The 17,525-nt window shown below is 42.8% G+C and overlaps 1 protein-coding gene and 1 non-coding gene across 7 annotated transcripts; both read left to right on the forward strand.

Moving 5' to 3' along the window:
* The first annotated feature begins 1,693 nt into the window (after nucleotides 1–1,693).
* LOC120019114 (pre-mRNA-splicing regulator WTAP-like) lies at nucleotides 1,694–17,379 on the forward strand. 6 transcript variants are annotated; one of them, XM_038962376.1, is made up of 8 exons: nucleotides 1,694–1,977; nucleotides 2,752–2,789; nucleotides 2,896–2,951; nucleotides 4,597–4,655; nucleotides 7,540–7,667; nucleotides 12,444–12,622; nucleotides 15,591–15,745; nucleotides 16,167–17,379. In XM_038962376.1, exons 2-8 carry the CDS (start codon nucleotides 2,760–2,762, stop codon nucleotides 16,805–16,807), a joined length of 1,248 nt encoding a protein of 415 aa, XP_038818304.1. In that variant the 5' UTR covers nucleotides 1,694–1,977; nucleotides 2,752–2,759; the 3' UTR covers nucleotides 16,808–17,379. The 6 variants fall into 6 exon arrangements, with proteins under 6 accessions (XP_038818304.1, XP_038818307.1, XP_038818309.1 ...); XM_038962377.1 differs by having other exon boundaries at nucleotides 1,699–1,790; XM_038962378.1 differs by lacking the exon at nucleotides 1,694–1,977 and adding an exon at nucleotides 1,995–2,057.
* Nucleotides 15,836–15,970, forward strand: LOC120019782. Its single transcript, XR_005472392.1, has one exon. It is a non-coding gene; the product is annotated as a small nucleolar RNA SNORA22 (small nucleolar RNA).
* Nucleotides 17,380–17,525: the final 146 nt, after the last annotated feature.

Genomic DNA, 17,525 nt, shown 5'->3' on the forward strand with positions numbered 1-17,525 from the left:
CAGAGTTACTCTCACCAACTCAACATTCCCCAACCTCTTCTCCACCCAACCTGACACCACATATACAAAATGCAAGGATCCATTAACTCCATAAACCTTACTCTCACTGGGTCAGAATCATCCTTTTCATCCTCGGGACGAGGCCGAAACTTGGCTGTCCTCACCGCAGGCAATACATCCATACTCTCGTCAGGTTCCATCTCTGAGCTACTACAGCACGTATCCCTCTTTTTGCACTTGACGCCAACCCACCTCACCACACCGCTTCCCTCTACAGTACAGCCAGCTCCTTTTTGGCGGTCATAACTGCACCTGCCACCACAATTAGTTAATTTGGGGTAATTTGGGGTGGCAGGTAGCCTAGTGGTTAGAGCGTTGGGCCAGTAACCGAAAGGTTGCTGGATTGAATCCCAAAGCTGTCGTTCTGCCCCTGAACAATGCACTGTTCCCCGGTAGGCCGTCATTGTAAATAAGAATTTATTCTTAACTGACTTCCACCTGGGGCGGCAGGTAGCCTAGTGGTTAGAGCGTTTGGCCAGTAACTGAAAGGTTGCTAGATTGAATCCCTGAGCTGACAAGGTAAAAATCTGTCGTTCTGCCCCTGAACAAGGCAGTTAACCCACTGTTCCTAGGCCGTCATTGTAAATAAGAATTTGTTCTTAACTGACTTGCCTAGTTAAATAAATAAAATATTCCATCAAAACATATTCAACTTTTCTCCTTTCTCCTTCACCAGAGCTTCCAGAAGGCTTCTGCAATCCGCCATTCCATTTTTATTCATAATATGTACCATTTTCTTCCTTTTTTCCTTGTCCGCCATCTTCTTTCATGACCCACACCTCCGTCTCTATTATTTCCCTTCTTACCAATTTTGCTGGTGTAATTAGGTATTTTGAAATCTGATATGCCTACTTGTGTCTGAAAATACATTTAAAAAATACATGTAAAAAGTTCAATGAAGGCTATGCATTTTTTCTAAAAATGTATGGACAGTGTTGAATATATGCTACGTCATAAAATGAGATTAGGCTATATTGACGTGCCCCTTGCCTCAAATATCCTGTTTTGTCATTTCAGTACTGTGCACAAGCTGCTAAGCAGAAACGATAGGCATAAATGCAAAATATCTTGCTATAGAGTAAGATGATGGCATGGTGTTCATTCGATTTTTCTTGAATGTGGGGTAATTTGTCACATGAACATATTCAAACCCCCAGTATTTGGGAAACAGTTCGGGGGTGGGCGCATGGGAGGCCAAACCAACCCTCTTGGAGAACTACTGTACCTCTAGGCAGGATTTTCTATGGTCATATTTTAAAGGGATAGCTTACCCAAATGAATTACATATTTACATGTTGGTTTCTTATGGACAAGGAAAGACTGCAATCCATTCTATGGTTAACCACTGCCACCAGCAATTACCAGCAATTTAAAAAACAATGTAATTCAATGTCCCCCAGTTAGCAAAAACGAAATGTCATGCCCAAATATTCTAAAATTAACTTCAAACCAAGTCGTCGAATTTTGAGTATGTATTCAACTTTAAAAGAATCCTGAAAACATTTGACCTGTGATGTTTTAACATGTTTATTCAACCCTGGTCATGGGCCTAAACCATGTGAAAATATGTAGAATTGCAGGAAATTTGCTTTAAAACAGATTGTTTGGGGGGGCCTGGCTAAGGGTGGAGCCATTGACGATATGAAATCACACTCCAAGCTACTCCATTTTCAAAAATTGGCAGCCCTTAACTAAGAAATTAGCAAATTCGGATTGTAAATTGCATATAGGTAGGTGGGCGTTCAATACATTTGGGGTTAGAATATTAAAGCAAACGCGTAAGTGTTCATTCGCAGCAGGGTTTTGCGCGAAAGGAAAAAGGAATGTTCATTTGTGGACGGGGATAGGAGTCGTCTTTCTCCGCCATTTTGTGACAACAAGAAACGGAAAACATAGCTAGCAAAGAACCGACCACAGGTAATTAGCTAGCTGAACATTGGGGGAGAAAACAATTTAAGCCGATGCATATTGACATTTATTTGAGGTCCTAATTCAAAGTAGGCAACACTTCCTTGTAGACTGAATTCAAAAGTGGCTTGTAACGTGACGCTGATCAATGCGAGGTGTTAATTGTATATTTTATTTTTTTAACATGCTCGCTATTCCGTTAAGCTAGCTAGCTACTTTTAGCTAACAGTTGGAAAACCATTGCATATTTATCCTGCTAACTCGATACTTTAAAATGACACATAACTACATATTAACAGTTTTAATAGAATTGTGGTTTTTAGTTAGCTAACCACGAAGTAGCTAACTAACGGTAACACATTAAGAGATCAGCCAGCTAACGTTAACAGTAGTGCAAATCCACAAAAATGTAACATGGATGCATGACGGCTAACGTTAGAGCTAAAGCTCGCAAATAATGCATCAGACAGGCATATGCAAATTCAGATATTTTTATTATTTCAACTTGCTAACAACTGTACCTAGTTAGTTGGTGTATTATATGGTAGCAGTAGCTAACTTAACTAGCTAGCTAATCATGTTCACACTGAAAGTGAAACTGCCAACCCACGGTGCCGTAGCGGTGTGCGCCTCAAAGGAACTGCGAAAAGAAAGTTGTCCGAATATTTGTAAGATCTGCTGTAGCTAGCAGTTCATTCGACCTCAAGTATCATTATTGAACCGAACGTCTTGCTTTTGAAGCTTACACTGAATTAATTGCTACTGCTTTCACTTTCCTTTCAGAGTTCAGAATGACGAATGAGGAACCCCTTCCAAAGAAGGTGTGAGAGAGACTCTATTAGGAAACCAAGTGTCTCAGTATTGATCATGTTATGCAGCTAAAGACTTCTACTTGCTGACTAGAGTATTCCCATGTTCCTCATTCAGGTTCGCCTCAGTGAATCTGACATGAAGACCCTGACCCGAGAGGAACTGTGTGTGAGGTAAATGGATAACACTACTGTAGATGGAGGATGGGACAATTCTGTTTGGATGTGAGGACAAGTGTGTTCAATGTTAGGCAGGACAATAGAACAAGTCAAAATTCACCCAAGGCTGAAAATGGCTAAAGAACGTTGGCTAAACTGGAACACTAGCGCGAGCCCATAGCAAATGAATGGAATCAAACGTTTGCAGAGCCTGTTTTGGCTGGAGTGACGCATAGAATTCACTTTTCCCTAAGTGGCACAACTACAATCTGTTCTCTGAACGAAACTGAAAAATAACAACTAGAAAGTAACATCTGCACCTCTGGTGCCAAGTGTGCTTATGTCTGCATAGCGAGTAAGTAGGGGGGAAATGGCAACTTCTGACTATTTCTGGTCTAGTGTTTGATGACAATGGAATACACTGCCCAGCCTTACATAATTAGAAAGAGGAGATTATCATTATTAAAATAGTGTCCGACTTGAAAAAATCTAAATATACACATTGCGAGATATTTGGCAAAATACACCAGCATGCCTCTCCATAGGAAAACATTGGGGGGAGCTCAGCGTTCCAAGGGCAAAAGGTATTTTGGGTCTAGCGTTTAACAACGGAATACACTGCCCAGCCTTACATCATTAGAAAGAGGAGATTCTCATGATTTAAAATAATATCCAATTATAAAAAATCTAAATATACACATTGTGAGATATTTGGCGAAATAGACAGACATACCTATATTTCCCTCTAGGAAACAATGGGACAACCTCAGTTCCATGAGTAATTTTTTTGTTGCTTACCTTTTAACTACAAACATCGTGGGCAGCTCTCCATTGCCAACAATAGCAAAGCAGGCATTGTGATGTAGAACAATTATTCCTTTGGCCACCTTTCCTTCCAGTTCTCTGCTGCCAATGACTGGAACGAACTGCAAAAATCACTGAAGCTGGAGACTCATCTCCCTCACAAGGTTTAAGCATCAGCTGTCAGAGCAGCTCACAGATCACTGCACCTGTACATAGCCCATCCAACTACCTCATCCCCATACTGTATTTATTTATTTTGCTCTTTTGCACCCCAGTATCTGTACTTGCACATTCATCTTCTGCACATCTACCATTCCAGTGTTTAATTGCTATATTGTAATTACTTCGCCACCATGGCCTATTTATTGCCTTACCTCCCTCATCCTACCTCATTTGCACATACTGTATATAGACTTTTTCTACAGTATTATTGACTATGTTTGTTTATTCCACGTGTAACTCTGTTGTTGTATGTGTCGAACTGCCTTGTTTTATCTTGGCCAGGTCGCAGTTGCAAATGAGAATTTGTTCTCAACTAGCCTACCTGGTTAAATAAAGGTTAAATAAAAAATGTTAATAAAAAATAAGCTGGGAATAGAACGTTCGGAAGGGGAGTTAGTGCAACGGTACTCAATAGAACTAATAGGAGCTGGCAGGGTGAAAAATGTCCTAAAATAAGGCCTGTTTTTTTTGTGACTACTTCAAAACTACGGCAGGCAGCTGGGGCATATGGTAATTTTATGAAACTGGGCTCCACAGCAGATGCAATGAACTGGTTTTTGTCCGATAAAAGCATTGTTAAAAATGTCATGTGTCCGGCCTAAAAATGTGTTCATGTTTATTATTTGTTCTTCAGGTGGAAACAACATGAAGCCTATGTCCAGGTCCTGGAGGTGAAATATGCTGATCTGAATTGTAAGCGGTCCACAAATGTAGGCCTACTCCAACATTTCATAAAGTCATCATTCAATACCAAACTTTGGGGGGTACAGATCCACACTATTGAAGTTTATTTTTGTTATGGTATCGAGGAAACCACCAAGTACAACCCTAAATCTGTAAACATGGGCACCCTCATAGATATTATCCTGACCAACTTGCCCTCCAAATACACCTCTGCTGTTTTCAATCAGGATCTCAGCGATCACTGCCTCATTGCCTGCATCCGCTATGGGTCCGCGGTCAAACGACCACCTTTCATCACTGTCAAACGCTCCCTAAAACACTTCTGCGAGCAGGCCTTTCTAATCAACCTGGCCCAGGTATCCTGGAAGGATATTGACCTCACCCCGTCAGTTGAGGATGCCTGGTTGTTCTTTAAAAGTAATTTCCTCACCATCTTAAATAAGCATGCCCCTTTCAAAAAATGTAGAACTAAGAACAGATATAGCCCTTGGTTCACTCCAGACCTGACTGCTCTTGACCAGCACAAAAACATCCTGTGGCGGACTGCAATAGCATCGAATAGTCCCCGCGATATGCAACTGTTCAGGGAAGTCAGGAAGCAATACACACAGTCAGTCAGGAAAGCAAAGGCTAGCTTTTTCAAACAGAAATTTGCATCCTGTAGCTCTAACTCCAAAAAGTTTTGGGACACTGTAAAGTCCATGGAGAACAAGAGCACCTCCTCCCAGCTGCCCACTGCACTGAGGCTAGGCGACACGGTCACCACCGATAAATCCATGATAATCGAAAATGTCAATACGCATTTCTCTACGGCTGGCCATGCTTTCCTCCTGGCTACCCCAACCCCGGCCAACAGCTCCGCACCCCTCGCAGCTACTTGCCCGAGCCTCCCCAGCTTCTCCTTCACCCAAATCCAGATCGCAGATGTTCTGAAAGAGCTGCAAAACCTGGAACTGTACAAATCAGCTGGGCTAGACAATCTGGACCCTCTCTTTCTAAAATTATCCGCCGCCATTGTTGCAACCCCTATTACCAGTCTGTTCAACCTCTTTCATTTCGTCCGAGATCCCTAAAGATTGGAAAGCTGCCGCGGTCATCCCCCTCTTCAAAAGGGGTGACACTCTAGACCCAAACTGTTACAGATCTATATCCATCCTGCCCTGCCTTTCTAAAGTCTTTGAAAGCCAAGTTAATAAACAGATCACTGACCATTTCGAATCCCACCGTACCTTCTCCGCTGTGCAATCCGGTTTCCGAGCTGGTCACGGGTGTACCTCAGCCACTCAAGGTACTAAACGATATCATAACCGCCATCGATAAAAGACAGTACTGTGCAGCCATCTTCATCGACCTGGCCAAGGCTTTCGACTCTGTCAATCACCGTATTCTTATTGGCAGACTCAATAGCCTTGGTTTCTCAAATGACTGCCTCGCCTGGTTCACCAACTACCTCGCAGATAGAGTTCAGTGTGTAAAATCGGAGGGCCTGTTGTCCGGACCTCTGGCAGTCTCTATGGGGGTACGACAGGGTTCAATTCTCGGGCCGACTCTTTTCTCTGTATATATCAACGATGTCGCTCTTGCTGCGGGTGATTCCCTGATCCACCTCTAAGCAGACGACACCATTCTGTATACATCTGGCCCTTCTTTGGACACTGTGTTAACTAACCTCCAGACGAGCTTCAATGCCATACAACACTCCTTCCATGGCCTCCAACTGCTCTTAAATGCTAGCAAAACCAAATGCATGCTTTTCAACCGTTCGCTGCCCGCACCCGCCCGCCCGACTAGCATCACTACTCTGGACGGTTCTGACCTAGAATACGTGGACAACTACAAATACCTAGGTGTCTGGCTAGACTGTGAACTCTCCTTCCAGACTCATATCAAACATCTCCAATCCAAAATCAAATCTAGAATCGGCTTTATATTTTGCAACAAAGTCTCCTTCACTCACGCCGCCAAACTTACCTTAGTTAAACTGACTATCCTACCGATCCTCGACTTCGGCGACGTCATCTACAAAATAGCTTCCAATACTCTACTCAGCAAATTGGATGCAGTCTATCACAGTGCCATCCGCTTTGTTACCAAAGCGCCTTATACCACCCACCACTGCGACCTGTATGCTCTAGTCGGCTGGCCCTTGCTACATATTCGTCGCCAGACCCACTGGCTCCAGGTCATCTACAAGTCTATGCTAGGTAAAGCTCCGCCTTATCTCAGCTCACTGGTCACGATAACAACACCCACCCATGGCACGCGCTCCAGCAGGTATATCTCACTGGTCATCCCCAAAGCCAACACCTACTTTGGCCGCCTTTCCTTCCAGTTCTCTGCTGCCAGTGACTGGAACGAATTGCAAAAATCGCTGAAGCTGGAGACTTACATTTCCCTCACTAACTCTAAACATCAGCTATCTGAGCAGCTAACTGATCGCTGAAGCTGTACATAGTCCATCTGTAAATAGCCCACCCAATCTACCTACCTCATCCCCATATTGTTTTTATTTACTTTGCTGCTCTTTTGCACACCAATATCACTACTTACACACCATCTGCTCATCTATCACTCCAGTGTTAATCTGCTAAATTGTAATTACTTTGCTACTATGTCCTATTTATTGCCATACCTCATGCCATTTGCACACACTGTATATAGACTTTCTTTTCTATTGTGTTATTGACTGTACGCTTGTTTATTCCATGTAACTCTGTGTTGTTGTTTCTGTCGCACTGCTTTGCTTTATCTTGGCCATGTCGCAGTTGTAAATGTGAACTTGTTCTCAACTAGCTTACCTGGTTAAATAAAGGTTAAATAAAAAACTTGACTCCTTTTCAGTTGACACATGATGGTGAGGTTAACTGTTATTTCTGTCCTTTCACTGTCTCAGCGAATGATGTGACGGGGCTGAAGGAGTCTGAGGAGAAGCTGAAGCAGCAGCAGCAGGAGGCGTCACGCAGGGAGAACATCCTGGTCATGCGGCTCGCCACTAAGGAGCAGGAAATGCAAGAGTGTACAGTACGTATCCCACTGCAATACGTCCTGCTGTTTTCCCAAATGAGCAGACTGCAGGATATGTAGGATGTAGTCCTTCCACTTGGCCCTCCATTTACACGTTCATGCATGCCTTCACCATACATTGCATTCTCAAAGTAATCTGATCCCTTTACTTTTTCCACAGTTTAATACGTTAAAGCCTTATTCAAAAATGTATTTAAAAAAAATCCTCATCGATCTGCACACAATATCCCATAATGACAAAGTGAAACAGGTTTTTAGACATTTTCGTAAATGTATTTAAAAATAAAAGACAGAAATGCCTTGATATGAGACTTGAAATTGAGCTCATGTGCATCCTGTTTCCATTGATCATCCTTGAGATGTTTCTACTACTTGATTGGAGTCCACCTGTGGTAAATTCAATTGATTGGACATGATTTTAAAGGCACACGCCTGTCTATATAAGTGCATGTCAGAGCAAAAACCAAGCCATGAGGTCGAAGGAATTGTCCATAGAGCTCCAAGACAGGATTGTGTCGAGGTACCGATCTGGGGAAGGGTACCAAAAAATGTCTGCAGCATTGAAGGTCCCCAAGAACACAGTGGCCTCCATCATTCTTAAATGGAATAAGTTTGGAACCTCCCAGACTCTTCCTAGAGCTGGCCGCCCAGCCAAACTGAGCAATCTGTGGAGAAGGGCCTTGGTCAGGGAGGTGACCAAGAACCCGATGGTCACTGACAGAGTTTCTCTGTGGAGATGGGAGAACCTTCCAGAAGGACAACCATCTCTGCAGCACTCCACCAATTAGGCCTTTTATGGTAGTGGCAAGACGGAAGCCACTCCTCAGTAAAGGCACATGACGGCCCGCTTGGATTTTACCAAAAGGCAACTAAAGGACTCAGACCATGAGAAACAAGATTCTCTGGTCTGATTTAACTCTTTGGCCTGAATGCCAAGTGTCACGTCTGGAGGAAACCTGTCACCATCCCTACGGTGATGCATGGTGGTGGCAGAATCATGCTGTGTGGCTGGGAGACTAGTCAGGATCGAGGGAAAGATGAACAGAGAAAAGTACAGAGACCCTTGATGAAAACCTGCTCCAGAGCGCTCAGGACCTCGGACTGGGGCGAAGGTTCACCTTCCAAGAGGACAACACAGGAGTGGCTTCGGGACAAGTCTCAATGTCCTTGAGTGGCCCAGCCAGAGCCCGGACCTGAACCTGATTTGAACATATCTGGAGAGACCTGAAAATAGCTGTGCACAACGCCCCCCATCCAACCTGACAGAGCTTGAGAGGATCTGCAGAGAAGAATGGAAGAAACTCCCCAAATACAGGTGTGTTAAGCTTGTAGTGTCATTTCCAAGAAGACTTGAGGTTGTAATCGTTGCTAAAGGTGCTTCAACAAAGTACTGAGTAAAGGGTCTGAATACTTATGTAAATGTGATATTTCAGTTTATTTTTTATAAATATGCAAACATTTATAACCTGTTTCTTTGTCATAATGGGGTACTGCTAAAAACCGCTCCTCGCTTACAGGGGAAAAAACTACGGCTCCAAATTTGCTCCATTCATTCAAATGACCATTTAACTAACACCCATCTATTTTTGTGACTACCTAGACCAACCATCTGGTTTTGAAGGATTAAAACCAAACCATATGATTTGAATGACAAGTATTTTAATTAACATGAAAAGGTGACTAAGAAGCACTCAACATTTCAAATAGGCTATATGTCATAATAAACAGCATATAAACACTAAATAGGTCAGGAGCGAAGGAACGAAAATGTATTATTTAGGCTAGATTATTAGCCTGTTATATCAAGGTTATAGCCTGCAAAGAAGAGCAGGCCAGCAGCGGAGTATCCTCTCTGCGCTTGCAGAGCCACTGGAGATGCAAACACCCTTCGGGCCACTCTTGCCAGGCTGGGCAGGGTACCAAAAAGATGTTTATTTTTTTATATATAGATAGGCCTAAAGGTTTTTAGCTAAAATAACCCTATCAAAATGGAAAGCTCCTTGAAAGAGGTAATATGCCAGGTCTATTGGGCCAAAATCAATGATGGCCTATTGTATAGATAATAGAACAAAAATGAACCGATTTTTTTTATTATTATTATTATTATTATTATTATTTTTTTTTGCTGTTGCTACAATGACACAGCTAGCTACCCACCTTGTTCCTTTCTCTTATCATGTGAACGTAGTACACCATGCTTTCAGCATACGTGACTTTTCAGATTCAGACACTACATCGCCTACTTGGTCCTCCATCCTTGTAAGTCACCTTAATTTTGCACTGGTGTGTTTCATCAGTTTCTTTATGAAAATATTTCGCTAACTCCATGACAGTAGCTTAAGCAAGGGGCTATAGCAGCACACAAGTGGCCTACAAATGCATGTTGGGACGGGCATGCCTTGAGCTTGTGAAGAGAGCGGCATTTAAGCGGGCTAGAGGGCCTTTGGAAAACTCGCTCTGCGCTCCAGTCAAATTGATTCACTGCTAGTTTAAGCTTTAAATATTGAAAGATATACAGTATATGGACAATGTGACGCCTTGGCAGAGCTCTCTCTCTGACTGACAGAACAGTGGCTCACCCAACAGCTTTACAGCAGCATATGCCATCCATTTTGTCCATCAACTGAGGTCAATCAAACTGACTCGACCAGTTGGGTACATAAAATGTTAAGTTGATCAAATCAAGTTTTATTGGTCACATACACATATTTAGCAGGTGTTATTGCTGGTGTAGTGAAATGCTTGTGTTCCTAGCTCCAACAGTGCAGTAGTATCTAACAATGCACACATCTAAGAGTTATGGTGCACAATATGAGTCCAGTAATCAATCCAAAGCTGTCTTTTAAACTAGTCTAACAAGGTGTCTTGAAATCAAGCATTTTTCAGTAATGATTTACAAAGGTATATGAGTATTGTGTAAGCATGGTATTGTTTTCAGCTACGGTAATGGCCACTGTGATGTTATAGCTCTGTTAGGAGCCACATTCATTGCCTCTTATGCAGGGGTGAAAGTAAGGTGGTCCGGTACTGCATTCTGGCAAAATAAATAGTGGGGGTATGCCGTACCGGTAAAACGTGAGCTTATCACAATTAATACAACATGCCCAAAAAAATTATAGGCTACTACACCATTATTTGACACTACTGCATGTTCGCCACATGAAACAGTGAATTGACTGGAAACCGGGTGGTATACGCTCCAAATTGTGTTGCGGTTTGAGTAGAATACTTACATTTTGCCACGGCGGAGATGAGTGGCTGAGGCGCTTGTGGACAGTGCGGGCTGATCAGTAGCCGAGACCAAGGCAAGCGGACAACAGTGGATGCATCAATTCAGGCTACAAGTGTAGGCGTAATGACAATTGCAGAATGTCATTACATTCTGTTTTGCAGTGGTGGAAAAAGTACCCAATTGTCATGACTCAAGTGAAAGTCACCCAGTAAAATACTACTTGGGTAAAAGTCTAAAAGTATTTGATTTAAAATGTACTTAAGTATCAAAATAATCGCCAAAATATACTTAAGTACTAAAAGTACAAGTATAAATAATTTAAAATTCCTTATATTAAGCAAACCAGACGGCACGATTTTCTTTTTTAAATTTACGGATAGCCAGGGGCACACTTCAACACTCAGACATCCATTTACAAACAAAGCATTTGTGTTTAGTGAGTCTGCCAAGTCAGAGGCAGTAGGGATGACCAGGGATGTTCTCTTGATAAGTGTGTAAATTAGACAATTTTCCTGTTCTGCTAAGCATTCAAAATGTAATGAGTACTGTTGGGAGTCAGGGGAAATATAAGGAGTAAAAAGTACCTTATTTTGATTATAAATGTCAAGTAAAGTTGACAAAATTATAAGTAGTAAAGTACAGATACGCCAAAAAACAGCTTTAGTACTTAAAAGTATTTTTACTACTGGTGTTTTGTGACTGAAGTCTCTTTCCATTTGTCAAATTGCAGATCCACTGCTGGGGTTTGGATGCTAAAATCAGTATGTAAGAAAGGGATGTACGTGGGTAACCTACAGGAGCGCCTTTGTTAAGTGATTGTTTGACAATCCGGTGAAAACATAATGACTTGTTGTTTATGCCACATTAAAAGGCATAGGCGGCATGTCCATAAGGTTAGGGGAAGCTTCCCCTAAAGTAAATTGAATGAAATTGCCAAAATTATATATCCTAAAAGCTTACTCCTTTCTATACAGAAATACATAAAATCATTCAAAATAGGCTACTACATCAGAAAGCATGATTTCGCCACAGAGGATCATTAGGTTGGAAGGGCCCGCAGTTTTGGCAGCGTGTGCTGCAAATACCAAATAGATTGTTGAGTGAAAAGCAGAAAGAACCAGTCAAGCATCACAATATTTAAAAAATACAATCGTGGATAAACTGTTTGGAAAGCAAATGGCTGTTGCTGTAAAGAGATGACAATGAAAAGACTCCAATCTGTTTTTTTAGATATCAAAATTCTTAGGCTACTGTTTGCTCAATTAAGCTATCTTATTGGTACCAGCGGAGAACATCGGTCATATCCCCGGTGAGTGTGCACGTTCACTGTCTTTATCAATGGGTCAGTGCCACTTGTTTTTTTGTGCGCGCACTTGGGTGTCCCGTACCGATAAGAAATGACATCTACTTTCACCCCTGCTCTTTTGTAAATTCAGTCAATGTTAATTTATTGGGAACTTGTACAAACCTAAGGATGGATTTTCTAAATGGAGTTTGTGCTTGTGCCTTTTATTGACACCTCTCTCTTTTTCAACCTGCAGACCCAGATCCAGTACCTCAAGCAAGTCCAGCAGCCCAGTGCAGCCCAACTGCGGTCTTCCATGGTAGACCCAGCCATAAACTTATTTTTCCTCAAAATGAAGGGCGAACTGGAACTGACTAAAGACAAACTGGAGCAGGCCCAAAATGAACTGAGTGCCTGGAAATTTACACCAGATAGGTAAAGACGATCAAAATAACTCTTCCCCCCCCCCCCCAAAAAAAAGCCAAGACCTCCTCACACCCCCCACCCCCACTGCAGGCATGCAGGAATCATGGTGGGGGGGGGGCAAGGCTGAGAAATGCTGTACTCGCCACAAGACTCAAACTTTACCAAAAACTCAAACCCAAACACACAAAAAAAACTGCCATCCATGTTTTTTGTACTCTTGTACTGTTCCCCCAGCTACATATCACATAATCTAAACTGAATGAAAAAGACAGTATGGTCAGGTGACACTTGTTTCAGCTCTATCTCCCCCCTCACCGTCCAGGGGCCCTGAAGGAGTCGGAACTGTTCCTGAAGAGGTGGTCACGTCCGAGACGGATATGCCCTGCCCCCCCTCAGCCGAAGCCAGACAGTTGCCTTATTAAATGTGGGGTTATGGTGGAGAATGAGGCAGTCTTGAGCAATCTGCCGGAGCAGGGAGAGCACCCCTAGCCTAAATCACCAATTGAACATTTGAAAGACAATGCCCCGCTAGCTAAAGACATTTTAACAGTGGAAAACAGCTCACTCGTACCCGCTAGTGCTCCTGAGACTCTAAGACTCTTGGACAGATTGTAGAATACAATGAAAATACTGTGGGGAAAGTTCTAGAATAAGCTGTAAGACTTTGGAAGGAGGGGCCAGTAGAATGTTTAAGAATCTGGGGAAGGAGCCAGACCCTTAGTCCAGAAGTGACTATGGTTGAGGCGTGGGCGAGCGAGGGTCCGATCGCCTGTGTCTGATCATGGGCCCGCATACTGGTAGAGTGTATTTACATGTTTTATTTTGTGAGTTTCATATGCTGCGGTTTCATTTACTTTCCTCTTTTGGTTCTCTGATGTGCTCTTGTGCTCGCTGCAGTGTGTCAACAGAGCCATTTGCTCTGTTAGATTTGGTGCCCATGAAAAAAATAACTGGTAGGCTACGATGATTCCAAATTGTTTTTTCTAAAACCTATACACACTGCAGTTTGTGCTTGAGTGTTATTTTCTCATAGTGATTACAAATGTGTGAAACAAGTAATGTTACAACTTCATGAGAATGTACAGGACCAGTCAAAAGTTTGGACACCTACTCATTCCAGGGTTTTTCTTTATTTGTACTATTTTCTACATTGTAGAATAATAGTGAAGACATCAAAACTATGAAATAACACACATGGAATCATGTAGTAACCAAAAAAGTGTTAAACAAATCAGAATGTATGTTATATTTTGAGATTCTTCAAAGTAGCCACCCTTTGCCTTGATGACAGCTTTGCACACTACTTTGGCTACTTTGAAGAATCTAAAATATATTTTGTATTGTTTAACACTTTTTTGGTTACTACATGATTCCATATGTGTTTTGATGTACAATGTAAAAAATAAAAACCTTTGAATGAGTAGGTGTGTCCAAACTTTTGACTGGTACTGTATTTATTCAGTGCAATATATTGTTATTTGTGTAATTTGTTGTTCACCTCACTTTTCCCCCCCTAGCCAATGACCTTTTTGAACTTTTTTATGTTTGGGGTGGGGGGGTTCAATTCCAGTTAACATTCTAGGGATGATATGAATTGTTTGTCATAGTAATCTATGGGCAGTCTGCAATTAATTGATTGATTTTCAATTTCAAACAGCACAACTAGGTAAACAGCCTATATCCAGCCTTGGATATCTGGCCATCAATATAGGCTAGTTACAACACTCGTACAGTTAAAATTACATGTGCCCCCCTCACCCCAAAAGAAAATAATGCACATGAGTTATAAGCTTTTGTCCTCAGTTTTCTTTGCAATATCCATTGATGTGCTTTGAATTATTGTTCCGGTAATGTATAATGCCTTGTATTGGATAAAGTTCAAAAGTAAAGATTGAGGTTGGGTGGAAACAACTGGTAAAATTGCAAGGATCTGAGGTGTGGTTGCTGAAGAAGCAATGATGAGGTATGATTCAGTGGAAGTAACATTACATTTGCTAATGGCAAGCAAAAATAGTTGATCGCCCTTGAACTATTCAGGTAGCAACCAAAGTAACAAGATTGTGTGTTTTTATAATCCTCAATTGGCTGCTCCTTCAGTTTCTGCTAAAGGCTCGCACCAAATGTGGATATAGCGTTCATCTGCTGATCGTTCAGCGCGCTGTGTTTTAGGGACCGCCCGCTGTAGACGTCTGACTGACAAACATTTTCCACCTGATTCTACATGTAAAATCGGTGTGCACTCGGTTCACAAATTGCGTTGAGGTGCTAAGTATTCTCAGCCAGCAAACGCTATTTGTGTGTCTGAGCCCTAAGTACTATAGAAAAAATCAAATGTTTTGTCGTAACTACATTTATATCTCCGGTGACCTTGACCACAGTGCTGACTAACTCATTGGTTGGTTATGACAGACTGGGATTTTTGATGGTGTCGTTTGCTGTTGAAAGTACAATTAGGCGTGTAGAAACCAAAAGTATGGTTGCTGAAATCGGGTACTTTAACTCGGTGGGTCGTCATCCTGCTGGGCAGTGTAGGCCTGCTTCTAGGAGTAGAATGCATAGGGGTACTCAAAAGGTAAAGGTACTGTATGCTACTTTATAAGAATGTTGCTGTTTTATCATCTATGGGGACTTTGCTGGTATCCTTTGCTGAGCCCAAAACTGTCTCCGGTATCTTCAAATGTACTCTTTTTGGAAATGGAAACTTGCTGTATGGATGGACCAAATTTATAGTGGATGGGATGGGTGGTGTTCCAGGTCTTATTTGCAGTCGTGCAGGTGTACATCTGATCTAAATGTGGTTCCTGTAACGCTTAACTCTCTAATTTGATCATCTGTGGCTCATGACTGCAAAAATGACAACCTGGAACAACACCTGGTTGGGTCACTGGACTGATTGGGCTGCCCCTGTCCTTGCCTGTGGGCGGTGTTTGGCTGGGCCCTGGTTCATCTTGTGATTTGAGGCCTGTCTACCTTGCAGCCAGACGGGGAAGAAGCTCATGGCCAAGTGCCGGATGCTGATCCAGGAGAACCAGGAGCTGGGGAGGCAGCTGTCCCAAGGACGTATCGCCCAGCTGGAGGCAGAGCTGGCCCTGCAGAAGAAGTACAGTGAGGAGCTGAAGAGCAGCCAGGATGGTGAGAACACAATAGCCCACCTCCATCTACTGTCAAATAGCATCTGCATTTATATTTTGCCAAAAAGGTTCAGCTTGAAATGTAACATTTCAGCACAGCGAAGACCCATGTGTGCTTTGTAGCTCCCCTGGTTATTAAACTGTGCTACATTAAAGTGTGGTCTGTAACCTCTGCATTGGAGAAGCTGTATTCTCCTCCACATGTATTCAGCAGACCAGTACATTCAGATGCAGGAACTTTGTTACAGCGTTTCTTAGACATGTTTCTAATATTCAATTAAACCAAATGTATTTTCCTCCTGGCAAAAAAATATAACTGTTTGCCAACATTTAACTGGTGCTCTGTCTTGATCCTGACTGTGTTCCATCTCCCTGTTTTCTGACCAGTGGCTTCGTCTGTTGTCTGTTTCTGTCCCTCCCAGAGTTGAACGATTTCATCATCCAGTTGGATGAGGAGGTGGAGGGCATGCAGAGCACCATCCTGGTCCTCCAGCAGCAGCTCAGGGAGACCCGTCTGCAGCTCTCCCAGAACCCAGCTCAGGCTGCCTCTGTTGGGGCAGGGCCCAGCAGGACTTCACCCTCCTGCTCCTCTGCCGAGCCCCCCAGCCAGGCCGAGCAGACCTTCACCCCCTCCGTCCAGCCAGGGAAAGACTGCGAGAGGGTCTCCAACGGACCTAGCAACTGTAGCTCGTCCTCCCAGAGGGGCGCAACGGCCACCCCCAGCCTGTACCGTGAGGTCAGCAGCACAGAAGAAGACTTTCCTCTGTCTCCCATGGTCTCCAGCCCCGGCGAGGGCGAGACTAAACTCTCCAACCACTCAGAGGCGGCGGGGGGCCTGACTAGTGACGGTGCAGGGGGTTTCGGGAGCCAGCTGAGCGCAGGTTACGAGAGCGTGGACTCCCCTACTGGCAGCGAGACGTCCCTGACGCAGCACTCGAATGACACAGACTCCAACACCGACCCCCATGAGGAAAAGGCTGTTCCAGTCGTCAAGGGCAACAGGACTGCAGGGTTGCGGCACGCTCAGAACGGCCTGGACTCAAACGGGGGCGCAGTTTTGTAATGTACTTTATAATAACACGTATGTCTTTTTCTTTTTATATGAGACCCAAACAAAAACAATGAACACATAGTCGGTAACAGTACTGTTGTCCAAAATTTGTGTATTTCCCCCCCTCTTTCCTTTGCCTATCGTGATACCTCTGCCACAACTTAAAGAAAATAATTGCATTGCTAAACCGGAACATTACATGAAATATATGTAGATTTGAATTTAGTTTTTTGTATGATTCAAGATAAAATAATATCTTCTTCCATCTCTTGTTTATTTGAACCCATAACATTCTTGTTTGAACTCATGACAAACTCAAATTGTCACATCTGGTGGTGTATTCATGTTCAATAAAAGTCAAACCAGTTCACTTTAGGAGCTTTGCAGTGTTCAAGGATTTCATCTTTTAGTTGTTGACCTGGTTTTTTTTTTAATTCAGTTTGTAAGAGTCCATCCTTGGCAAAATAATGTTTCAGTTTGACTTGTGTAGTTTCTACGCAATGTACCTTGTTGAATTCATTATTCTGACTTCCATCCTTTTCATGTACTGACCAATATCAATAAAGACTTAAATATGACCATGATTGGATTTTTCTTGTTTTTCAACGTAGGTACTGTTAAGCCTTTCTCAATTTAATTGAAAGTGTACAAAACATTTAAGAACACCTTCCTAATATTGAGTTGCACCCCCCCCCCCCCGACTACAAGGTGTCGAAAGCATTCCACAGGG

The sequence above is a fragment of the Salvelinus namaycush genome, chromosome 24, assembly GCF_016432855.1.
Source record: "Salvelinus namaycush isolate Seneca chromosome 24, SaNama_1.0, whole genome shotgun sequence".
NCBI lineage: Eukaryota > Metazoa > Chordata > Actinopteri > Salmoniformes > Salmonidae > Salvelinus > Salvelinus namaycush.